We start from the raw sequence: 26,056 nt of genomic DNA, 5'->3' as shown, positions 1-26,056 counted from the left end.
TAATCATACACACAAGTACGGGTCACACGACCCAGCATTCAAGTCATACAGTCATACAAACCAGCAGCGGAAGTAGCTTGTCTGGGTACAGACAACTAGTAAAATAAAAGAGGCTTGGAAAGCCTAGCTATACTACGTGGTCCTTCACAAGCTCAGGATCACCACCTGGGCCTTAGCCTACTCATTGATGTCAACGTCTACGTAGAACCCATCAGAAGGGGTTGCAGCGTCTTCTGTAAAAAATGTAGATTATAGCAACATGAGTACAAAGGTACTCAGCAAGACTTACATCAGATCCTACATACATGCACATTATCAAGAAGGGTTGGTGGAGTTGTTGCAGCAAGCCAGCTTTGACTCTTGGCTAGGCTATCCTACGAGACTCCAACTTGAAATGGTTTTGCGCACACGAGTCCACTACTCACCACTTCAATACACTACCGGGGATCCACCTCCGTCTTCCTACGGAAGAGCCATCCTCGGCACTCACACTTATCTTGAGGCTTTTAGTAGTTTCCATTTACTTGTCTATGAACTGTATAGGCAACCAAGTAGTCCTTTACCGCGGACGCGGCTATTCGAATAGATCATGCTAACCCTACAGGGGTGTACTTCTTCATACACGCTCTCACCACTTACCGTCGTTTACACGACATGTACTCGGCAACCTTCAAGCGGAAGCCCAACGTGGGTGTCGGCCACGACCTACCTAATCACCTAAGTTTCTAGTCCAGGTTTATCGCCTATTCGGGTTCCATCCATGAGGAGATCCGGCCGAGGTATCGCTCACAGCCCCAAACGATGTGAACAGGGTTCCCAAGATACCTAACGGGTATTCGGTACACCATGCCACGTACCTACCGCATCACAGCCCACCCCTACGGTCAGCGCTATCCATGGCCTCCAGTAGGCTACAAACACCAGAAACTACTTGCAACTCCTGGACAGAGAACTAGGGTGAATAAGAAGTCGAGAGGGTCCATTGGTTTCGGGCCCAATGCATGGTAGTAGCTGAATCTTAAATCACACATACAGATCTCAGTGCTTAAGTTCGGCTTCAATGAAACAACCCACCATGTACTCCTACATGGCCTCTCATCGATACCTTTACCAAATCGTGTTCACCACATTACTCTTATTACTGACATGATCATTTCACTCTAGCCCATCACCCAGATGAACCAGACCTGACACGACTCTAAGCATAGCAGGCATAGCAAGGTAGGAACAACACATACATATGGCTCAATCAACTCCTACACATGCTAGTGGGTTTCATCTAGTTACTGTGGCAATGACAGGTCATGCAGAGGAAATGGGTTCAACTACCGTAGCACACAGCAGTTTGAAACGCGTTGTCTTAATGCAGTAAAAGAGAGCAGGAGCGAGAACATGGGATTGTATCGATATGATCAAATGGTTGGTTGCTTGCCTGATGGTTCGATGCACTGATACGGTTCTTTGTTAGGGTAATCACGATACTCCTCGGAGGCAGAACCTGCCGCAAAGAACACCGATACACAACTATCACCAAACAATGTGCGACAATATGATGCATGCATGAAACATGGCAATATGAGTGTGTTGGGCTAATGCAACTAAGACCAGAAGGGTTTGAACCAATTTGAATCAAAGATTCAAATTTCAAACTCAAACATGGCCTTTTAAAGTGCTTTTCCTTGTTCTGCATTAAACATCAGGTTAACTTGTTTAATCATGCATCAAAATAGTACAGATGGATAGATTGGATTTTTCTGATCATTTTTCATATATAATTTGTCTGATTTGGAGTTACAGAATAAAAGTTATGAATCTTTGAAGTTTAAGTTATATTCTGGAATTTCCTATATTAGATTAATTCCAGAAAATCAATTATTGCATCATCCTGACGTCCGTGTGACATCAGCAGGTCAACAGGACACGGTCCAGGTCAAACCTGACAGTGGGTCCCGCATGTCAGGGTGATTAAATTAATTAAAGTTTAATTAAAACTAAACCTGTTTAATTAACAGGGCTGGGCCCCACCTGTCATTGACTCAGGGGAGTCAACCAGGGCCCACCCGTGGTCAAACCCGGGTCGGCTGCACCGGCGTTTAGCCGCCGGCGAGCCCGACGCGGCGGCGGGAGTGGTTTTGGCCGTTTCGGCCACCAAATGGGTCACGGAGACCACCGGAGTGGAGCTGAGGACGAGCCGCAGCTCTTGGTGGAGTCCGTTGGGGTCGGGGTGGCCGGAGTTGGCGCCGGCGACGACCTTGGCGGCCACCGGAGTTCGGGTGAAAGCGAACTCGGCCTAGGGTGTGCGGGGAGGTGCGGGAAGTGCACGGTTGGGCCCAACGCAGCGTGGTGAATGCGTTGGCCACCGCGGGTTGGCCGGAGGATGGCCGGGAGCACGTCGGCGATGAGATCCGCGGCGGTGCATGCGTGTGATCTTCGTGCGGTGGCTACACGGCTCGGGAATGAGAGAGGGAGGGTCGGAGGGGTAGCTAGGCTCACAGCGCTCCCGTAGAGGCCACCGGCGGGGTCGGGGACGAGCTGAGGCGGCGACAGCGTTGAAGGGGATCTCCGGCGTCGGCGAGCTCAGACGAGGTCGGTGCGGTGGTCTCGGGCCGCACGAGCACACGGGGCTCGGCTAGCTCGATGAAGTGGACGGCGGCGGAGCTCCTGGACACGGTGGCACGGCGTGGGGTTGACGGAGGGCGTGGCTACGGCGAGGGGGTGGCGGCGATGGCGTCGGCCATGGCGTGGGAGAGCGAGGGAGAGGAACTGGAGAGGAGAGGGGGTGTCTGGGAGGTTCGGGAGAGAGAGAGAGAGGCCGACTCACGGCGTTAGCCGGGCGAGGGAGGCGGCGAGGCGGCGAGCAGGTGCGTGGCACCCATGCGGTGCTCGCCGTCGAGCACCTGCCTGCCTGCCTGGCCGGCAAGCAGCTCGCTGGCGCGGTGCTGGGCTGGGCCGGCAGGTGGGCCGGGTGCTGGGCGCCAGGTAAGCTTTTCCATTTCTTTCTGTTTTCTGTTTTTTTAATACTTCTGCAACTTTGTTGAATTAAATAAAATACTTAGGCTACTCCTAAAATCACCAAACTACTCCTGGTCCATAGTTGGATTATTTCCAACATGAAACATTTTAGTTTGGAGATATTTGAGCATTTAAATATTTTATATAATTTTAAATGCCCAAATTCAAATATTTATGATTTAATTCAAAAACCCTAAGCTGGCCTAGGAAAATGTGCACCACTTTTGGCAGAGGTTCTGAACCAAGACAAAAATGATGGGCATTTTAGAAGGGCATTTCAGGTTCATTGAAAAAGTTTTTAGTAAACCCTAATTGGATTCAGAGGGGACTGGGGGTTCTGTCATCCCCATTTCAGGTTTCTGATGAAAGATTAAACATGATGCAACACTCTAATGCATGACTAGCTAGGGTGTGACATAGCGTGCCGACCGCGATTACATCGACTTTGGAACCATTTCCCACGCGCATCGTCACCTCGTCCTTAGCCAATCTTCGCTTAATCCATAGTCCCTGTTTCGAGCTGCAAATATTAGCAACAGAACCAATATCAAATACCCAGGTACTACTGCGAGCATTAGTAAGGTACACATCAATAACATGTATATCACATATACCTTTGTTCACTTTTCCATCCTTCTTATCCGCCAAATACTTGGGGCAGTTCCGCTTCCAGTGTCCAGTCTGCTTGCAGTAGAAGCACTCAGTCTCAGGCTTAGGTCCAGACTTGGGTTTCTTCTCTTGAGCAGCAACTTGTTTGATGTTCTTCTTGAAGTTCTCCTTCTTCTTCCCTTTGCCCTTTTTCTTGAAACTGGTGGTCTTGTTAACCATCAACACTTGATGCTCCTTCTTGATTTCTACCTCCGCGGCTTTTAGCATTGTGAAGAGCTCGGGAATAGTCTTGTCCATCCCTTGCATATTATAGTTCATCACGAAGCTCTTGTAGCTTGGTGGCAGTGATTGAAGAATTCTGTCAATGACACTATCATCAGGAAGATTAACTCCCAGTTGAATCAAGTGATTATTATACCCATACATTTTGAGTATGTGTTCACTGACAGAACTATTCTCCTCCATCTTGCAGCTATAGAACTTATTGGAGACTTCATATCTCTCAATCCAGGCATTTGCTTGAAATATTAACTTCAACTCCTGGAACATCTCATATGCTCCATGACGTTCAAAACGTCGTTGAAGACCCGGTTCTAAGCTGTAAAGCATGGCACACTGAACTATCGAGTAGTCATCAGCTTTGCTCTGCCAGACGTTCTTAACGTCGTCAGTTGCATCAGCAGCAGGCCTGGCACCCAGCGGTGCTTCCAGGACGTAATTCTTCTGTGCAGCAATGAGGATAATCCTCAGGTTACGGACCCAGTCTGTGTAATTGCTACCATCATCTTTCAACTTTGCTTTCTCAAGGAACGCATTAAAATTCAACGGAACAACAGCACGAGCCATCTATCTACAACAAACATAGACAAGCAAAATACTATCAGGTACTAAGTTCATGATAAATTTAAGTTCAATTAATCATATTACTTAAGAACTCCCACTTAGATAGACATCCCTCTAATCCTCTAAGTGATTACGCGATCCATATCAACTACACCATGTCCGATCGTTACGTGAGATGGAGTAGTTTCAACGGTGAACATCAATATGTTGATCATATCTACTATATGATTCACGCTCGACCTTTCGGTCTCCGTGTTCCGAGGCCATATCTGTTATATGCTAGGCTCGTCAAGTTTAACCTGAGTATTCCGCGTGTGCAACTGTTTTGCACCCGTTGTATTTGAACGTAGAGCCTATCACACCCGATCATCACGTGGTGTCTCAGCACGAAGAACTTTCGCAACGGTGCATACTCAGGGAGAACACTTCTTGATAATTTAGTGAGAGATCATCTTAAAATGCTACCGTCAATCAAAGCAAGATAAGATGCATAAAGGATAAACATCACATGCAATCAATATAAGTGATATGATATGGCCATCATCATCTTGTGCTTGTGATCTCCATATTCGAAGCACCATCGTGATCACCATCGTCATCGACGCGACACCTTGATCTCCATCGTAGCATCGTTGTCGTTTACGCCATCTATTGCTTCTATGACTATCGCTACCGCTTAGTGATAAAGTAAAGCAATTACAGGGCGTTTGCATTTCATACAATAAAGCGACAACCATATGGCTCCTGCCAGTTGCCGATAACTTCAGTTACAAAACATGATCATCTCATACAATAAAATATAGCATCACGTCTTGACCATATCACATCACAACATGCCCTGCAAAAACAAGTTAGACGTCCTCTACTTTGTTGTTGCAAAGTTTACGTGGCTGCTACGGGCTTAGCAAGAACCGTTCTTACCTACGCATCAAAACCACAACGATAGTTAGTCAAGTTAGTGTTGTTTTAACCTTCGCAAGGACCGGGCGTAGCCACACTCGATTCAGCTAAGGTGAGAGAGACAGACACCCGCTAGCCACCTTTTAAGCACGAGTGCTCGTAACGGTGAAACCAGTCTCGCGTAAGCGTACGCGTAATGTCGGTCCGGGCCGCTTCATCTCACAATACCGCCGAACCAAAGTATGACATGCTGGTAAGCAGTATGACTTGTATCGCCCACAACTCACTTGTGTTCTACTCTGCATATGACATCTACGCATAAAACCAGGCTCGGATGCCACTGTTGGGGAACGTAGTAATTTCAAAAAAATTCCTACGCACACGCAAGATCATGGTGATGCATAGCAACGAGAGGGGAGAGTATTGTCCATGTACCCTCGTAGATCGTAAGCGGAAGCGTTATGACAACGCGGTTGATGTAGTCGTACGTCTTCATGATCCGACCGATCCAAGTACCGAACGTACGGCACCTCCGAGTTCAGCACATGTTCAGCTCGATGACGATCCCCGGACTCCGATCCATCAAAGTGTCGGGGATGAGTTCCGTCAGCACGACGGCATGGTGACGATGATGATGTTCTACCGGTGCAGGGCTTCGCCTAAACTCCGCGACGATATGACCGAGGTGGAATATGGTGGAGGGGGGCACCGCACACGGCTAAGGAACGATCACGTAGATCAACTTGTGTGTTCTAGGGTGCCCCCTTGCCCCCGTATATAAAGGAGCAAGGGGGGAGGCCGGCCGGCCCTTGTGGGCGCGCCAAGGAGGAGTCCTCTTCCTAGTAGGAGTAGGACTCCCTCTTTCCTACTCCTACTAGGAGGGCGAAAGGAAGGGGGAGAGGGAGAGGGAAAGATGGGGGCGCCGCCCCCCTCTCCTAGTCCAATTCGGACCAGAGGGGGAGGGGGCGCGCGACCCATGCTGGCTGCCCCTCTCTCTCTCCACTAAGGCCCATAAGGCCCATTACTTCTCCCGGGGGGTTCCGGTAACCCTCCGGTACTCCGGTTTTCTCCGAAAACGCCCGGAACACTTCCGGTGTCCGAATATAGTCGTCCAATGTATCAATCTTTATGTCTCGACCATTTCGAGACTCCTCGTCATGTCCGTGATCAAATCCGGGACTCCAAACAAACTTCGGTACATCAAAACTTATAAACTCATAATAAAATTGTCATCGTAACGTTAAGCGTGCGGACCCTACGGGTTCGAGAACTATGTAGACATGACCTAAAACTATTCTCGGTCAATAACCAATAGTGGAACCTAGATGCCCATATTGGCTCCTACATATTCTACGAAGATCTTTATCGGTCAAATCGCATAACAACATACGTTGTTCCCTTTGTCATCGGTATGTTACTTGCCCGAGATTCGATCGTCGGTATCCAATACCTAGTTCAATCTTGTTACCGGCAAGTCTCTTTACTCGTTACGTAATGCATCATTCCGTAACTAACTCATTAGATACATTGCTTGCAAGGCTTATAGTGATGTGCATTACCGAGAGGGCCCAAAGATACCTCTCCGACAATCGGAGTGACAAAACCTAATCTCGAAATACGCCAACCCAACATGTACCTTTGGAGACACCTGTAGTACTCCTTTATAATCACCCAGTTACGTTGTGACGTTTGGTAGCACCCAAAGTGTTCCTCCGGTAAACGGGAGTTGCATAATCTCATAGTTATAGGAACATGTATAAGTCATGAAGAAAGCAATAGCAATATACTAAACGATCAAGTGCTAGGCTGACGGAATGGGTCATGTTAATCACATCATTCTCCTAATGATGTGATCCCGTTAATCAAATGACAACACATGCCTATGGTTAGGAAACATAACCATCTTTGATTAATGAGCTAGTCAAGTAGAGGCATACTAGTGACATTATGTTTGTCTATGTATTCACACATGTATCATGTTTCCAGTTAATACAATTCTAGCATGAATAATAAACATTTATCATGATATGAGGAAATAAATAATAACTTTATTATTGCCTCTAGGGCATATTTCCTTCACGCGTATGGTGGCTTGGGTTTGTCAAGTTTCCAACCCTCTAACCCCCTCCTACGAACGCCATCGGCCTCCTTTCATAGATTAAGGGGTCACCACAGTGGCAAAATGGTCATTACCCACTGATATGATAGCAAATAGTGCTATCATACCTAACTTTGCGGGCTGACAAGGTGCATTAAATGCACCACTCAATGTCACATCACTAGCTGCCTGGCAAGGCCTGCCGGGCTCATCTTGCCAGCTCCGCATTTGTGCTCTTGACACGTCGCTAGATGGGTGTCATCTATGGGCTTCTCCTGTAGGAGGCGGCTGCCATATGGCAAATGCTGCCACTTAAGAATCTTGCGGCTTGACACCACACTAATTGACGACGTGGGTCGTACTTGCCCGGTTGGCGGGGTGGTTCAGCCCCCCGCAGGCCCCGGCAGGCCCTGCCGGGGGTCTTGGTTGCTTGCTTCTAGTGGTGGCCTAGCCCCTTGTTGGGCTCGCCTACCCGGCGAGGGAGGCCCTTTCCCTGTAGATATCTTGTTCTCCTGGCTCGTCCTTGGTCTCTCTGGGTTGTATGTTGGTTCTTCAAATCTCTTGTTCTCCAATCTCTGGCTTGAGCTCATGCCCCAATCTTGATCTTATGCCTATGCATAGTTGGTCAACATACCCAGGGTCTGTTGCACCGACAAAAATCAAGCATGGAGATGATGGCATGCGCAAGGGAAACAATAATGGAGTTACAAGGGATTATTTCAGGACTTTGAAGCCACCATAATGAGTGCATGAAGCCTTGGACGAAATATACAAGATGCCACTTCATAAATTTCGTCCAGAGGCTATTATAGGTGTTGCGTCACCTTATTATTGGGCCAGGCCCAGGTAATTTCAAAATACAAAAGTATAGGTTGTTTTTAGAGTCTGTATGTGTGGGGAAAACAGAGTTAGGGTTGGTTTCGGACCCCTCCTACAAGGGCCCATGAAATTCCCCCTCTTCCTCCATATGTACAGCTCTTAGGGCGTCGTTTAGACTTTGGGTTTTGCTTAGATTAAAGTTCGACATGGCTGAACTTTGCATACTTCGTTTGTGTCCAACGACCAGACCAAGACGTCACAGAAGCCCACCTTGATCAATATTCCTCTTATATTCGCAATATCCAGATTGCAATCTTAGTTTCTTGCTTGTTCTTTGTTTGCTTGCAGGAAATAGATCCTCGTGGTCAGGTTGATCGTGCTCCGTCATGGTCAATAACCTCTTGGAGTTGGTTTTGCGATTGCTAAGGCGTGGCGTCCTCACACATTCGTAGTCGGATCGTAAAAGTCTACTCCTCCAAAAACGATAACCTCCATCTCATCCAAAGATGGGACACCTTTGCCTGTATCAAGTGGTATCAGATTTCCAGGTTGCTCGGTGAGATTTTACAGTTTTTCATAGTTTAGATCGAGTCTATTCTTCATACCTACAGTCCACGAAAAAGCCAGAAAATTGGGGTTTGTTCATCATATCTGAACCAATCTGACCCTTTGCATAATCTTTTTAGGGTTGCTTTGTTGAATTTGCGGTTGCATCGTCGTGTCTAGTTGCAGGTCTTAGCGTCTAGTCCTTTAGAGTTTCGAGTTCTGTCACAGTTTGTCACCCCACCGCCGCACCATCTTCATCGTTGCTGCCATATACCACCATCGCTTCCATATCCTACCACGGCTGCCATATCCTACCACCGCTACCATATACCACCACCGTTGTCATATCCTACCACTGCTGCCATATACCACCACCGCTGCCATATCCTACCACCGCTGCCATATACCACCACCCCTGCCATATCCTACCACCATATATCCACCACCAATCTGCATTCTTTTCATATTAGGTTTGTTTTTGAGATCCATCTATTTTCAGATTCGTATTTCCTTCCCTGGGTAGGTCTTGAAAAAAAGTCTGGAGACCCCCTGGCAGTTTTTAGGCCAAAATTTCAGCATGTGATTTTTCCCCTATCTTGTTTTTAGGCTTTTCTGAGTCTTTTGAGACACGTGCCATCATACTGATTTTTATCGCACTTTTTGGATGTCGCTGCCCCGATTTCCAAAAAGATAGTCAAAAAATCTGTGCATATCCTGTTATTTTTACTTGGGAGGAGTTATGAGACACTCGCCATTATAGTGATTTTCGAAAAAAGAGCGCAAAAAGAAGAGAGTAAAAAAACAGCACAAAAAGAAAAAGAACTAGAGTGTGCTTTTCCCTTGTTTATGTCTCGCGCCATGATTTTGTTAGTGTTCTAGGCTCGCGTCTCTAGCACGGTTTAGCCTAGGACCAGCACAGTACTGTCGTTGAGCGTTTGTTCAACTTTGCATCTCCAAATTGTTTATTGTTGACCTTTTTGCTACCATCTTATAAGCTATCCCATCTCCACATACATCTACGTCGTGTGTTTGACTCTCCCTGGTAATAGCTCTATTGAAGTTTTGATAGTTTTGGCTACAACGATTGCTGATCACTGCCTGCTGCCGCGTAAGAACTGGTAAGAATTCAAGATTTGCTTAACAGATTTGTGACACCACCACTTTCTAGTAGTCTGTAGGATCATATTCTTGTATGTTTCTATTGCTGCTAACCATGGCAGGACCACAAGCCGACAAGATTGACTGGGAGAACATGACGAAGAAGGAGCTTCATGATAAATTTCAGCAAATGTTAGGTCAACAGGTGGAAGACATGTTGGCCAGCTTTGGAAAGGCACTGGAGAGGATTGATGACATTGAGAAGACAATTGACACCAAGTTGGACGCCAAGTTCGATGAATTACTCGTGCATCTTCCACAACAACCAGCCGCCTCTACTACACCATTGCAACAGCATCAACAACCACCTCCATGTCGCGATCCAGCAGGACTAGCGCAGCGTGTTCCTTTTGAGCGAGGACAAACTTCTGGTGTCACTGCTACTACTATTGATGCTTCTATAGCTCCCGGTGCTACTGCAGAGGAGGAGGACCATTACAAGGATGAGGTTGATCAAAATCTGAACTACGTGCAACCACCAACACCACCATCACCAGGTCGTCCTCATGCATATAATTGCAACGGTAGGGCTGCACCACGCCCTCGGGTACGAGATCAAGACCACATCCCTAAACTAAAGTTGAATATCTTGCCATTCGATGGTAGATACATTCCTGATATTTATCTTACTTGGGAGTTAGAAACTGAACAATGCTTTACATGCTTACAATATCCCCAGGATAGACGTGTTGCTGCTGTTGTTTGTGCTTTCACTAGTTTTGCATGTGCTTGGTGGTCTGAACATTGTAGACTATATCCTATTCCAGCTACTTGGGCTGCTTTGAAAACTGTTATGCGTACTCGTTGGGTTCCACCATATTATCAATGTGAATTACTACAAAAATTGCAGTGCTTAACACTAGGAAAAAATTCTATAGAAGAATATTATCAGGAGTTACAAACTGGTATGATTAGATGTGGTATTGTTGAGGATAATGAAGCTATGCTTGCACGTTTTATGGGTGGATTAACTTGAGAGATTCAAACCATTCTAGAGTATAATGAGTATAATAGTATCACTCGTTTATTCCTTCTTCCTTCCAAAGCTGAACGTGAAGTGCAGGTTCGATAGGCATTGGTGCGAACTAATTTTTCTGCAGGTCGATCTTCATCATGGACACCATGTACATCGTCTACTTCCACACGTCCTACTGCAGCACCGCTTACTTCATCCGCCAATTCCAACCGAGATACAAGAAAACAGGCACCAACACCACTATCTGCCAGGAGCACACCTTTTGGTCCTGCACAGAGCTCTTCTTCATCCATGGCATCAACAGGGCAAATACATGAGGTTATATGCCGTTGTTGCAAGGGTGGAGGTCACTATGCAAGCAAATGTCCATCTCTGCATGTAATGATTGTTACTGAGGACGGTGGGTACAAGTCCGCTAGTGACTATGTTGAGGAGACTTTGGCTCTTATTTTTTGACTGTACACAGTAGGGCAAAGCCCACTTCAACTTTTTTCCTTATAGACTTTGGCTCTTATTGCAAGTGAAGAGCACAGTGAAGATGATTTTGAACATGAGACGCAATACATTGCTGCTGAAAATGCTGACAGGTATGACAGTTTAGTTGCTCAATGTGTTTTGAGTGTGCAGGTTCCACAAGCTAAGCAAAATCAGAGGCATAATTTGTTCCATACAAAGGGAGTTGTGAAGGAACGTTCTGTCCGCGTCATCATTGATGGAGGGAGTTGCAACAACTTGGCTAGCATGGAGATGGTGGAGAAGTTGTCTCTCAGCGCAAGACCCCATCCGCATCCTTACTACATCCAATGGTTCAACAACAACGACAAGGTTAAGGTAACACATACTATTCATGTGCATTTTAGTATCTCTACATATGCTGATTATGTTGATTGTGATGTGGTATCCATGCAAACTTGTTCCTTATTACTTGGTAGACCATGACAATTTGATAAAAATTCTTTACACCATGGTAGAAACAATCAGTATACTCTTGTTCATAAGGATACACATATTACTTTTCTTCCTATGTCTCCTGATTCCATTTTGAAAGATGATATTAATAGAGCTAGTAAAGCAAAACATGAGCATAATAAGAATGAAAATCAGATTGTGGCAAAAGAATTTGAGCAACACATGAATCCTAATAACAAACCATCTAGTGTTGCTTTTGAAATTAAATTGAAGAGTGGATGTTTACTTGCCACGAAATCCGATATTGATGATCTAGATTACAACAAATCTGTTTGCTATGCTTTTGTGTGCAAAGAGGCATTATTTTCATTTGAGGACATGCCTTCCTCTTTGCCTCCTGTTGTCACTAACATTTTGCAGGAGTTCGCTGACGTCTTTCCACAAGACGTGCCATCGGGATTACCGCCTATTCGAGGGATTGAGCATCAGATTGACTTAATTCCTGATGCTTCGCTGCCAAACCGTGCACCATACTGTACCAATCCAGAGAGGACGAAGGAGATTATGCGTCAAGTACAGGATCTGCTCGACAAAGGTTATATACGTGAATCTCTTAGTCCTTGTGATGTTCCTATTATACTAGTGCCAGAAAAGGATGGTACATTGCGTATGTGTGTTGATTGTAGAGGCATTAATAATATTACTATTCGTTATCCTCATCCTATTCCTTGGCTAGATGATATGCTTGACGAATTGACTGGCTCTACAATATTCTCCAAAGTTTATTTGCGTAGTGGATACCATCAAATTCGTATGAAATTGGGAGATGAATGGAAAACAACATTTAAAACTAATTTTGGATTATATGAGTGGTTAGTCATGCCTTTTGGATTAACTAATGCACCTAGTACTTTCATGAGATTAATGAACGAAGTTTGCGTTCTTTCATTGGACAATTTGTGGTAGTCTATTTTGATGATATACTGATTTATAGCAAATCTTTGGAGGAACATTTACGTGCTGTTTTGATTGCTCTACGTGATGCATGTTTTTTTGGTAACCTTGGGAAGTGCACCTTTTGCACCGACCAGGTATCTTTTCTTGGCTATGTTGTTACTCCATGGGGAATTGAAGTTGATAAAGCCAAGATTGAAGCTATTGAGAGTTAGTCGCAACCCAAAACGGTCACACAAGTGAGGAGTTTTCTTGGCCTCACTGGATTCTATAGGCGTTTTGTGAGAGATTTCAGCACCATTGCTGCACCTCTCAATGAGCTTACAGAGAAGGATGCGCCTTTTGTTTGGGGTACCGCACAGGAAGAAGCCTTCACGGCATTGAAAGATAAGTTGACACATGCTCCTTTACTCCAACTTCCTGAAGTGGAATTGGATTAGGAGGTGTGTGATTACAAGATGGCAAACATGTTGCATACTTTTCTAAAAAATTGAGTGGGCCTACTCCGAACTATTCTACCTATGATAAAGAATTATATGCTCTCGTTCGGACCTTAGAAACATGGCAACATTATTTATGGCCCAAAGAATTTGTTATACATTCTGATCATGAATCTTCGAAACACAATAAAAGTCAAGCAAAATTGAACCATAGACATGATAAATGGGTTGTATTCGTTGAGACTTTCCCTTGTGTCATTAAACACAAGAAGGGTAAAGAAAATGTTATTGCTGATGCATTGTCTTGTCGTTATACTATGCTTTCACAACTTGACTTTAAAATATTTGGTTTGGGGACCATCAAAGATCAATATATGCATGATGCTGAATTTAAAGATGTATTGTAGAATTATAATGAAGGGATGACATGGAACAAGTTTGTCGTTTACGATGGATTTGTGTTTCGTGCTAACAAGCTATGCATTCCAGCTAGCTCTATTCGCCTTTTGTTGTTGTAGGAGGCCCATGGAGGAGGATTAATGTGACACTCTGGTGTGAAGAAGACCGAGGATGTACTTGCTACATGTTTCTTTTGGCCAAAGATGAGACAGGATGTTGAGCGTTTTGTTGCTCGCAGCACTACATGTCAAAAAGCTAAGTCATGACTAAATCCTCATGGTTTATATATGCCTTTTCCTGTACCTATTATTCCATGGGAGGATATATCTATGGACTTTGTTTTAGGTTTACCTCGAACAAAGAAGGGGAGGGACAATATATTTGTTGTCGTGGATAGATTTTAGAAGGGGAGGATGTTGCTGCTAATGTTTCTGATTTGTTCTTTCGTGAAATTATTCGCTTGCATGGTGTGCCAAATACAATTGTTTCAGATCGTGATACTAAGTTTCTTAGCCACTTTTGGAGATATCTATGGGCTAAGTTGGGGACTAAACGGCTTTTTGGTACTATATGTCACCCCAAACTGATGGACAAACTAAAGTAGTCAATAGAACATTGTCTACTATGCTTAGGGCTATTTTGAAGAATAACAAGAAAATGTGGGAAGAATGCTTGCCTCATATTGAATTTGCTTATAATAGTTCACTGCATTCTACTACTAAGATGTGCCCTTTTGAAATTGTGTATGGTTTCCGACCTCGTGCACCTATTGATTTGTTACCTCTTCCATCTTTGAAGAAGGTTAATTTTGATGCTAAACGACGTGCTGGTTTGATCTTAAAAATGCATGAGTTAACTAAGGAAAACATTGAGCGTATGAATGCTAAATATAAACTTGCTAGAGATAAAGGTAGAAAACATGTTGTCTTTGCACCTGGAGATCTTGTTTGATTACATTTGCGTAAGGATAGGTTTCCTCATCTGCACAAATCAAAGCTAATGCCACGTGTTGATGGCCCTTTTAAGGTGTTAGAGAAAATAAATGCTAATGCATATAAACTGAAGCTGGCTGCAGATTTTGGGGTTAGTCCTACTTTAACATTGCAGATTTGAAGCCTTTTTTGGGTGAGGAAGATGAGCTTCCGTCGAGGACGACTTCATTTCAAGAAGGGGAGGATGATGAGGACATCAATACCATTGTTACACCCATAACCCCTGTTGGTGTACATACTGGACCAATTATTAGAGCTCGCGCACACCAATTAAATTACCAGGTACTTTCGTTTCTTGGTAACGATTCTAATGTTCATGAGAATATGATGCTGCCTAAATTGGATACATTTGTCTTGCTTACAAATGAAGGGCCTAGCTTCGACAAGAAGGATGAACGTTGGAGCAAGATCAAGCATGGAGATGATGGCATGCGCAAGGGGAACAAGAACGGAGTTACAAGTGATGATTTCAGGACTTTGAAGCCACCATAATGAGTGCATGAAGCCTTGGACGAAATATACAAGATTTCACTTCATAAATTTCGTCCAGAGGTTATTATAGGTGTTGCATCACCTTATTATTGGGCTAGGCCCATGTAATTTCGAAATACAAAAGTATAGGCTGTTTCTAGAGTCCGTATGTGTGGGGGAAAACAGAGTTAGGGTTTGTTTCGGACCCCTCCTACAAGGGGCCATGAAATTCCCCCCTCTTCCTCCATATATACAGCCCTTAGGGTGTCGTTTAGACTTTGGTTTTGTTTAGATTAAAGTTCGCCATAGCTGCAACTTCGCGTACTTTGTTTGTGTTCAATGACCAGACCAAGATGTCACATAACCCCACCTTGATCAATAAAGCTTTCCTCTTATACTCGCAATATCTAGATAGCAATCTTAGTTTCTTGCTTGTTCTGTGTTTGCTTGTAGGAAATAGATCCTCGTGGTCAGGTTGATAATGCTCTGGCGTGGTCAGTAACCTTTCAGAATTGGTTTAGTGATTGCTAAGGCGAGACGTCCTCGCACGTTCGTAGTTGGATCGTAGAAGTCTATACCCCCAAAACGATAACCTCCATCTCATCGAAAGACGGGACACTTTTGCCTCTATCAGCGAGCGTCAGCGGCGTGAGGAAGAAGAGCGGCGGCAAAGGCCTAAGGAGGCGACGGTAACAACTAGGTTAGGAGCGCAGCAACGGTGCTCGAAGTAGGCGAGGAAGAACTCGACAACGTGACGAAGACCGACGTAGATGGTGGCATTCCTGCGCCTAGGGAGGCGGCGCAGCGCATACCATGTGGAGTCGACACACGGGGATGGCAAAGTGGATCGTGTGCCATGGCACTACAACTAGAAGGGGCGACGCAACGGCAGCGCGCGGGTCAGGGCGACAACGAAAGACCTCAGGGCAACGACTGATTGCTTGTATCTGCGTTGGTAATTCCCCGAAGAGGGGACGATGCAGCACAACAACGGTAAGTATTTCCCTCAGTTATGAAACCAAGGTTACAATCCAGTAGGAAAACCAAGCAATACTATGTAAATAGCACCTGCATACAAGCAACAAAAACTTGCAACCCAAAGCGTAAGAGGGGTTGTCAATCCATCCTCGGTATTGAGATAGATTAAGTTATATGAGATAAATAGATCTAACTAAAACACACACAAAAAGTGCAGCAAGGTATTTTTTTTGAATTTTTGGATAAATAGATCTGAAAACAGTATGATAGGAAATAGACCCGGGGGCGTAGATTTCAGTAAAGGTTTCTCTCGAGAAAATAGCATAAGCTGGGTAGACAAATTACTGTTGCGCAATCGACAAAAAAGCAAATAATTATCCACCATCAACAACATACCAATGTTTCTAGCAAAAGTAAAGGGATAGCCATGCTACCACCATACTTATCGTTAAAACATGTTCAAATAAAATATGCAGGGCACTTTCACTTTGTTCAAATAAATTACTGTACAAGCACAGCATTTTTACTCGTCCACTTCTCCTGCCAAGCAAGGAGGCTCGGGGGGGTAACGAGACGGATAAACCCAGTACGCCTCAGGCACAGGCCAACTGTGGGTGAAACAAAATCCAAGTCAGATGCTGAACAAATTATATATGCAGAAAAATGTATTGAGACAAGTCACAAAAGGACCTCAGAATTTTAGACTTGTCTGCAGTCCGGACAACATCAGCATCATCTATAGTCCTACAGATATACCAAATGATAGTTTTAGCATCGAAAAATAATTGGGTAATACTGTATATGCATGATGTGATAGTTGATTCTAGCCCAATATGGCTTATTCAGTAAGATAGGGAGGGAAAGCAGAGAACCACTCCATACTTGCGCCTAACAATAAAAACACAGGACGTACAACCGCATTTTAACATTGGATCATTTTTATCATATATTTTCAAACAATATGAGACGTATATAAAATCAAATCAGTTCAATAATGCATGATTACACAATATGGCTAATCAAATTACCTAGGAAGGGAAAGGTGACACCCCTAAGCAGTTCTACCATACACTAAAGAGCTCCGGCACATAATTTGAGGATGGGAAACACTAGACAAGCTCTATGGCGGGTTTAGCTTTAAGGACCTTCCAGCTATAGTAAAGTCCTAAAAAGAACATAGAGAAGATGGTTGCAACAACGTGATATCACTGAACCAAATGTTATCATCATTCCAAACAAGATGAAACCCATGTAATATCAAATCAACTCAACAAGTGGAAATTGACGGATAGACACACGACTTACCAATTTATAAACTGCAAGTAACAGATCAAAGATAGACTAACAACCAAACTGATCCAAATTGAGTAACTGTGAATTCTAAACCATATCACACAAAATGTAACTACAGAAGATCAAAAAATATACAGGGCATACCGTTCTGCATCAAAACGCTTCATGAGTCTCAGGATTATATCCCTTGTTATGTAAGGAGTTTTTTCCATGTCATAAAAGTTCATGCCAACAAAATTCCCATCAAAATCAACAAGGGGCCCTCCAATCCCAGCCTATAGCCCAACAATTTAAGTGGCAACAAAGAATTAAATAGCGGAAAGAGAAAATATATAGTCACTGATAAGAGAAAGAGATCATTCAACAGTGTACCTTGCTGATTTTACAAGTGGACACCCAAAGCTCCTTGCAATCAAATTTACTACATTTGCCAGTCACAGCCCCATTTGTGGCCATTAACATGCCTGACATAAAACCACGTCCCAGAGCTACTACCTCAGTTTGAGACACTTCATCAAGTTTTGCTGCGCGATGACTGCAGACACCCATGATGCTTACAACAGCCACATTGTAGTGTAAATCACAATGTTGCAGTGTCCCAACCACACGACGTTTACTTGGAAGACACACTTCAATCTACAATAATGAAGTGGGACTTAACTAGTACCTCAAATGAACAAGTAAAATAAGCAAACAATGAGTAGGAGCACCAACCTCCAATTTAGGATGAATGTTGCTTTCTTCACCAGAAGTTCTAACCAAACTTGCTGAAGTCAGTACACTCGTAGTGGATCCATCGCATTCTATAAATACACCTGAGCAAGCAAAATGTTTTCTTCTTTTCTCTACACACATCATGTAGTTTCAAACATTAACAAGTGGCCATGTAAGACAATTAATATGGAAACCTAATGAGCTTACAACAGTACAATCACCCTTACTGAGTTCCTCAGCAGAATCAGATTCTACAATGAATGAAGCAAGTGCCACAACACTTCGAGACATCTTTGAAGCAACTCTCCTAGTGCGTTCACTCCAATTCTCTCTGCCAAATTCATCGTCGAAAGTCCCTTTCAAGTACATGCCATCTGGAAAAGTATGGACACCAGTAGAGATGCCAGAACAAAGCTATCAAAAATTGGAACAGCAGGGAATAGTCATCACGACGTATAGCAACTACTCACCATCAGCAAACTTTGGCAAGGGATAACCAGCAGTCCTTAACATCTCATTTGCTCTAACTTCAAATTCTGGTGCAACAGGTTGAAGCAATTCAAGACAATGTATTAGTAATGACCAGTGTAATCAAAATGAACAGTAATGATCAGCGTTATTAAAATGAACACCGGTGCAACAAAGGTTAAGCAGTTGACTACGTAATGGTAATGATTGGCAAATCAAGAACACCCACTCACCATCAAATTTCCCAGGAGAGGCAATCCAGGGAGCAAGTATGCATTCAAGTTCATTGTCAGTGAGTTCTGCCACACGATATTTCAATTAGTGATCCAGTGATGATCAAAAGCTTAGTAATAGTCATTGCTGAGAACATTAGAATATGATAACTTCCATGATAGTAAGCATAAGAATAAGATATTTATGACAGATGACATCACAAGTGAACTGCTAGGGTCGCCTGGGCTGAATGTATGGTAGTATATCCATGTACTCTAGTGTGAACTGGCTAGCAGATCTTATGTTAATATGACTACGGCAATCTTGAACTAGAACTGCGCAGGGCATGAGGAACCGAAACATGATTATTTGTAAGGTACAACAGAAAATGATGAAGAACTGCCTGCTAGTGCAAATTGTCTGAAGGGTGATTGTGCTTAGCTTACCTTTTGGGTCATTGCTACAAGGTGTGGAAGATTCTTGTATCTCATTTGTACAGCAATGATCCTGTTTACTTGAAGCCCTGAATGTAGTAATAATTGATGTAAAGACTGAATGGTCATTTTCAAGCATGGGATGTCAAATAACTAGAACTGAATGGGCCCTGATTGAGTTCACAACAAAAGAAAATATAGAACATGAGCAACACTGCTCAAAAGGCTCATTTTGAGGCATGGATGTCAAATTACTAGAACAACTGAAGAGCCATGATCAGAAAAACAGAGTCCACAACAAAATAAAATATAGAAAGGTTGCAGATATGCCACTTATGTCATATTTAATGGTAGTACAACGTTCTAGTCCACATAGCCGGTCCCAAACCTGGGTACGTCAAAACTCAGCCACTCTTATGGAGATGAAATCCAAAAAAGAATATCACCAAAGAACTAGCCATGGATAGGGTTGCACAGAAGGTAGCTATCCACGTGCCAGAACCATGACTTGGTTTCAGGACCTTATGGGTTCCAACTCTAGCATATCCCAACTTGTTTGGGACTGAAAGGCTTTGTTTATTTTATGGCGTTCTAGTCCACATCAATTGCCAGTGCTAGCAGCAGATTAAGCATCAGTGACAAGATACATGCTATCTACATGATGATCCTGCACCTCATGACAAAAAGGTCATCATAACAACTTAATAGGCGATCGAAAAAATGTTGTATGTTTATTGTACTCGATTAAGTTATAATAGTAGCGTGGATTTCTGTGCATTTGTAATGTTAACCAGTTTTTTCCTGTTTCATCATCCGGCTAACAATTTGTCACTACATTCGTGTTTATTTTCTCACTGCGGATTATAGGCACTTTTTTACAATGCTGCTCACTACGACCTTCGTTCTATCATTTCAGTGATTTCATTTGACCGCACAGCCACAGATTATATGTGTTTGTTTGCTTTTTGCGCAGACTGGCGGTTTGACTAAACCTGGATGGGCGCCTTCTTGAGCGACGGTGTGGCAACCCAGTGATGCCAGTACACCCAATGCCAGTGGAAGGTTTACACCGCAGCTGCCAGTAGCCTGGCTATAAATTTGGTGAAATAGGACATTCACATTAATTAAAGAATGTTCAGCTACTTTTGAATCAAAATTTTGGAAACCCATCCAACAGTTTAGCACCGAAGGCAAGGGGAAAAAATGGGATTCTGAAAAGTGGCCGGAACAGAAAACACAACCTTACTCAGCGTCATGTCAAGGAAAAAATAAAGTCAAATGTTCACCATAAAATCGATAATTGCATAAAACCCGGCTAGCAGTAAGCCAGAGAGAAACGTTATGAGCAATAGAAAGTATATGAATATACTTGGAAGTGATCAGCTGAACGATATAATTCAAAGCAACAAAAAAGTGGATATAATACACCCCCGTCTCTTCAAGCAAATAATAGATGGGTTCATTCTTGTCCCTCCAAGTGTGTTCATCAATATGGCTTTTGAATGAAAATTAACTCCCTTCATTCTCCTTTATTAGGCATATTAGTCTAGCATATGCACACCATATTTCTAGCTTGCTGGCAGTTTAACTTTTGGCTTCTTAGGGTTTTAGCTTCTATTTTTCTCGTTGCACATGGATGCTTTGAACTCCATTTTGTTCCATTATCTTTATGATAGTGGAACCCCGTCACATGGAGAAAAATTATGCAAATCATATTTTTATGCACACGGTACTTCCATTAATTTAATATTTTATACACGGGCACTTCTATCACCTAATGCAGAAATAATGTCTTCTCGACCAATTTGCATATTGTAACAACAAAGGGGGGCAATGAGCCAACTGGAAAAGTTGCTCAGCATAAATGCTGGAAATCAATCTTACCGATATATTTCAGGCCCCAACTGTTCAACAATTAGATTACTTGGTAGGAATGGAGTTGTTTCCCCACCATAGTAGTTCATGCCGACAATATTCCCATCACGATCAACAAGTGGTCCTCCACTGGCAACCTAGCACAAAAATACATCAATACAACAGGCAGAAAAAAACGTAACTTTTGGGGCATCAAATGGTTCAGTGCACATAATAATGATAAATAAAATGACACTAGTATCATCAATCAACAGCGCACCTCATTGATTTTGCATGTGGAAAAATTAAGCTCTTTGTTTTGAATTCCACCAGTGAGTGATGAATTAAGCTCTTTGTTCTGAATTCCACCAGTCAGTGACCCTCCGGTGTACACTAATTTGCCTGAGTCAAAGTACCGCCTTACAGCTAATACGCCAGCAGCTGACTCAACTCGCACGTTATTGTCGAGACATGCTACGCGAAGATGAAAGTAGGGCACCAGCAATGAATCTGTGGTGACAACAGCGATATTGTTTTTGGACATATAATAGTCCAGCCACCCATGGACCACTTCGTCATTTGGAAGGCGCACTTTGATCTGTAACGATACATCAAAGCAAGACAAACGGTATGTATATCCATTATCATTATCCTAAATAAGCAAGCAAAGCACAGAAAAATTTGCAGTACAAACCACCACTTTGCTCCAGAGTTCTGGATCTAATGATCCAAACAAACTTCCAGTAGTAAGAAAAGAGGCAGAACACGATTCGCTGTCAATAACCATGCCTGTGCATTCAGAATGCAACGTCTCTCCTGCACAAAATCATAATTACAGTTATTAACTACCAATGGTTAAATAAATACAAACATAGAAAATGTGCATATAGTAGTATAATCATCACCACCATCAAATGAAGCAAGGGAGACAATGCTTGGGGACAACTTTGAAGCAAGTTCTTGACTGAGGTCACACCACTCAACATTAGCATCCTGGTTCTTATTTTCACTTCCCTCACTTGAGCTACCTATAATGGTATCTAGACTGGAGATACCTGTAATGGACGCAAGTGAATTGAAACACACTAAGTTCATATATGTATACTTCAACGCGAACTGAGAAACAGACCTATGTAAGTAAAACAATTACAAAGGAGCTATTGTGCTTAGTTCACCTTCTGAACTGGAGCTCAATGGTGTGAAATTCTCCAAATAGGTCCTGCAGCAGAAAGTAGCAAATTTATCATAATGAAAATAGCCAAGGATGTGCTTGGTTTGAGTCCCAACTAGCCCAACCAAAAAATAATTTTGGTAGGTTCATGCTGTTTGGCTTATAACCATTGTACCTGCAAAATTGTTGGTAAAATGACTAGGTCGCTATTGACTTACAGCCAACTGGCCCGGCAAACATTTGGCAACTTGGTTTGATTACAATTCAATTCCCATGATGAGCCAACAAAAACTTATGTGAGCAGCCTATTATGCTCAAGCTAGCTCATGAAGAATACTAAATTTAAATGCCTTAAAGAGGGGATTACCTATTATGCTAGGACTCAAGTTTCTTTCATATTGCTTCTATTTTTATATAGCTAGATGTGAGTATTAAGTTATTTTATTCTATAGAAAATTCACTTGTTCTGCTTTTAGAATATATGAAGGGAATATCACGATTAACTAGTCCAACTACAAAAAAAGAGAGAACCGAGTCATCGCCATAGCACTTGAACTCGAACCCGTGACCGCATGGTCACAAGGCAACAGCTTTATCGCTGCGCCAAGGCTCCCCTTCAACTTGAAGCTACTAGTGTGATGGAAAATATCAAGAGAGCTTTACTTAGCTTGTAAGGCAGCATGTGGAGCAAAATGTGAGGTGCATGCCGACACATTAGTAGCAGCTAGCAACATGTGCCGTGTGCTGGACAAAGAGAAGGTAAAAAACAAATCAACTGCTAGTTGTCTTAATTGATAAGGAAGCACAAAAGGCAAAGGACAGCTCAATGCATGCATGCACCCATGCCGGACATGAGCTGTAGTGTATAGTCAGTTACTCAGTTTATCAGCTTATAAGTATAGTTGTTTTTCTCTTCTAGCTAGCTACAGGTAGGTCGATTTGTAAGTCCTATAAAGGGATGTGTGGCCCATACGGATGAACAATAAGCTTCTAAGCCAGGATGTAGTCCTCAAGTAAGAACAAATACCAAGAGCACAGGTGTGTGTCGTGTATGTGTGTTTGTGTTTGGACGAGAGAGATTAGAGATTGGTTCAGTTATAATATTTGGTATCTGGAGTTGCACGATTCAACTCCAATAGGGGTTAATTAATTAAACAAATTGCATAATTGGTATCTGAATGATTTGTACCATGAACAGATCAAAGAGAGATATGAATCCCAAAAGTTGCACGCCCTAAGATGGCCGGGGTGTGAGCATCCTAAGATGTTGGCAACTAGCCTGCTTAAGAAGTGAAAATGTTATCTGATTCGTAATTCGCTCGGTTCACGGTTCAAATTTGCGGTTCGGGATTCGCTACATCAGGCGAATTGGAATCGGTGGGGGGTACACATCTCCGATTCGGAATCGGAGAAGGGGTTCGTGAACAAGCCGATTTCAATTCGCTAGCTCTAGTTTTTATTTTTTGAAGCAATTCGCCAACTCTGGTATACAGTGTGCTTTTTATTCTATTTTTTGAGTGGAGTGTGTTTTTTATTATGGAGATGAACACGCTAGATGGGCCACATACATTTTTTAGGACAGGTGGGCCACATACATACATGATACGTCTCAACAAAAGACCAGGAAAAAAAGACTGAAACAGCCCATCAGGTCCACTAGAGAGCGGAAACCTAGTCTATTGGGTTCACCTAGTCCTTTGCAATCCCCGCCGCCACGAACGCACGCATTTCTTCTTCTACCTGTCGCATGCACGTCTCTTCCCTCTACTCATTTGCTAACTTGCCAAACACATCCGCCTCCCTGATTGCTCTATCCCATGGTGCCTGTGCTCTGCTGGGAGGAGGCGATGTCGGCTATGCATGGGAGGAGTTATGATGGCCCCGATCCTAGACAATAGAGGAGAGTTCGAGCGGGCGCCTACCCTATATTAGCTGCCGCAGCGATTCCATTTTTGGGGTTCACATGGAGATCGATGAATTGGGAGCGAACCCCCACCGATCTGCACCGATCTCGAACCTCGAACTAGTTCGATTGATCTAGATCAGAGTTCGAAGCCTATTCCACCGAATCCGGTAACAATGCCTAGAACCAAAGTTTTGGCGCCAGTCCAAAGAACAATCAAATCAGATGGGGCAGCCAATATTTTTGGTATGGCCAGCTTTGCTTGTAAACCAAACAAACCCATCGAAGTATAGATGACATACCGTATCGCAAGCTTGCGCAAACAATCATAAATTTGATCTGTTGGTATGAATGGGGTTGTACTCTCTTCCGTACAGAGGTTCATCCCAACAATATTCCCATCAGGTGAAACAAGAGGTCCGCCGCTTCCATCCTAGCACAAAATAAAGTCTGTGATGCCTCAGAAGAGAGAGGTAGAAATATTAGGACAGAAATCAACAGCTCACCACAGAGATTTGGCACGTGGACTGCATGATTCCTTCAAGTCCACTTGGACTGCTAGCCAGCGTCCCAGTTGTGACCAATAAGTTGCCCGTCTTATAGCAACAAGTTATAGCAAATAAGCCACTAGAAGACTCAGCTTGCATTATGTTACCAAGACATGCTGTGACAAGATGAGGGGAGGGCTTAGTGGTTACAACAACCATACGCCACTTCGCACTGTAGTATTGCACAAGTCCATTCACTACTTCCCTATTTGGTAGGTACACTTTTATCTGTAATAATACAACAAGACAACAGGTATACACGATGATTAGCAAATGATTACAAACATCTCAAACAGTGAGCTAAGATACAATCTGATTAGATTACATCTAGGTGCTCTTTTTGGTGGATGGACCTCTTTTTCTATTTTCTGTTTCTGCCACCTTGGTGACAATGTACAGTTGAGCCATATTGATCAGTTCATCTAATATAAAGACATGCACTTATGCGCATGTTCTTGAAAAGCAAAATCTGCAAGGAGAAAAGTGCAGAAAAAATGGCAGTACCAACCTGTAATCCAGGAACAAAAGCTGATTTTTTTCTAATCAAATCTTTAGATGTCAGGAAAGATGCACTGAATTGATCATTTTCAACAACTATTCCTGTGCTTTGAGAATAGATCTTTTCACCTACACAAGGTTATAACTTCAGTCATGTTTATATACAAAGATGGGAAAGTAATGTGCATATATATAGTACAATCACCATCAAATGAGACAAGCGAGACAATGCTTGAAGTCAGCTTTGAAGCAGATTCTTCACTAAGTCCATCTTCAATCAAATCATTCAATCTACTGTATGCCTCGTTCAGATGCAAGTTTCCTAGTTAATGAAGGAAGCTTTAGAGCATAGTTGTGAAGAATTTGAAAAAAAATGTGTGTACAATAAGCGCAGAAAATAAAGAGGTGGACAGATTGACAACAGTGACTCACTGGTCTTTCGTCCTCGTTTGCGGGTGTCTTGCCTTTGAGTTGAGCATGTTCTCGTGTCAACACAACTCCTGTTGATTTTCAGCATATCTTCAACCCTTAAGGAAAAATCCAAATTTAAGCCGTCATAACGAGTAGTACAGTATTGTTGAATCAGATACACAATCAAATACAGAAGGGCCGATATCTCAACCTCACAGAAACCATGCTAACCCCGAATGAACCAGGATAAAAACAAGAAACCACGGCCGGGTTCTGGCGAAAATAAAGAGGTCAACCAGGATAAAATTAAACCAGCTCTCGCCCAGATGAACCAATAAATAGGAACAACGATCTAACGTATGATAGCACATCAAAATCAAAAGCACTCAAGCGACTGAAATTCGATTGGTGAGCAAAACAGAGCGACGGAATCAGAGCTATATAT

General features: G+C 43.1%; 1 protein-coding gene across 4 annotated transcripts in view; it reads right to left on the bottom strand.

Annotated features, from left to right (window-relative positions):
* Positions 1 to 16,392: 16,392 nt before the first annotated feature.
* Positions 16,393 to 26,056, bottom strand: part of LOC119326200 — a 9,919-nt gene continuing 255 nt past the window's right edge. The window contains exons 2-21 of one of the 4 annotated variants that reach the window (XM_037599897.1): positions 25,633 to 25,728; positions 25,406 to 25,522; positions 25,211 to 25,329; positions 24,661 to 24,930; positions 24,457 to 24,587; positions 22,915 to 22,995; positions 22,256 to 22,299; positions 21,986 to 22,135; positions 21,775 to 21,896; positions 21,361 to 21,678; positions 21,111 to 21,238; positions 19,239 to 19,315; positions 18,813 to 18,878; positions 18,582 to 18,647; positions 18,333 to 18,485; positions 18,112 to 18,242; positions 17,770 to 18,033; positions 17,542 to 17,672; positions 16,795 to 16,848; positions 16,393 to 16,712 (exon numbers count right to left, since the gene is read on the bottom strand). In XM_037599897.1, coding sequence (XP_037455794.1) covers positions 16,628 to 16,712; positions 16,795 to 16,848; positions 17,542 to 17,672; positions 17,770 to 18,033; positions 18,112 to 18,242; positions 18,333 to 18,485; positions 18,582 to 18,647; positions 18,813 to 18,878; positions 19,239 to 19,315; positions 21,111 to 21,238; positions 21,361 to 21,678; positions 21,775 to 21,896; positions 21,986 to 22,135; positions 22,256 to 22,299; positions 22,915 to 22,995; positions 24,457 to 24,587; positions 24,661 to 24,930; positions 25,211 to 25,329; positions 25,406 to 25,522; positions 25,633 to 25,717 — 2,592 coding nt within the window. In that variant the 5' untranslated portion in view covers positions 25,718 to 25,728 and the 3' untranslated portion in view covers positions 16,393 to 16,627. The remainder of the gene's footprint in view (positions 16,713 to 16,794; positions 16,849 to 17,541; positions 17,673 to 17,769; positions 18,034 to 18,111; positions 18,243 to 18,332; positions 18,486 to 18,581; positions 18,648 to 18,812; positions 18,879 to 19,238; positions 19,316 to 21,110; positions 21,239 to 21,360; positions 21,679 to 21,774; positions 21,897 to 21,985; positions 22,136 to 22,255; positions 22,300 to 22,914; positions 22,996 to 24,456; positions 24,588 to 24,660; positions 24,931 to 25,210; positions 25,330 to 25,405; positions 25,523 to 25,632; positions 25,729 to 26,056) is intronic. The other 3 variants (XM_037599898.1, XM_037599899.1, XM_037599900.1) reach the window with 3 other exon arrangements.

The sequence above is a fragment of the Triticum dicoccoides genome, chromosome 6B, assembly GCF_002162155.2.
Source record: "Triticum dicoccoides isolate Atlit2015 ecotype Zavitan chromosome 6B, WEW_v2.0, whole genome shotgun sequence".
NCBI classification, from domain to species: domain Eukaryota; kingdom Viridiplantae; phylum Streptophyta; class Magnoliopsida; order Poales; family Poaceae; genus Triticum; species Triticum dicoccoides.
Note: the sequence above shows the minus strand (reverse complement) of the source record. Positions and strands in the feature narration are given on the sequence as shown.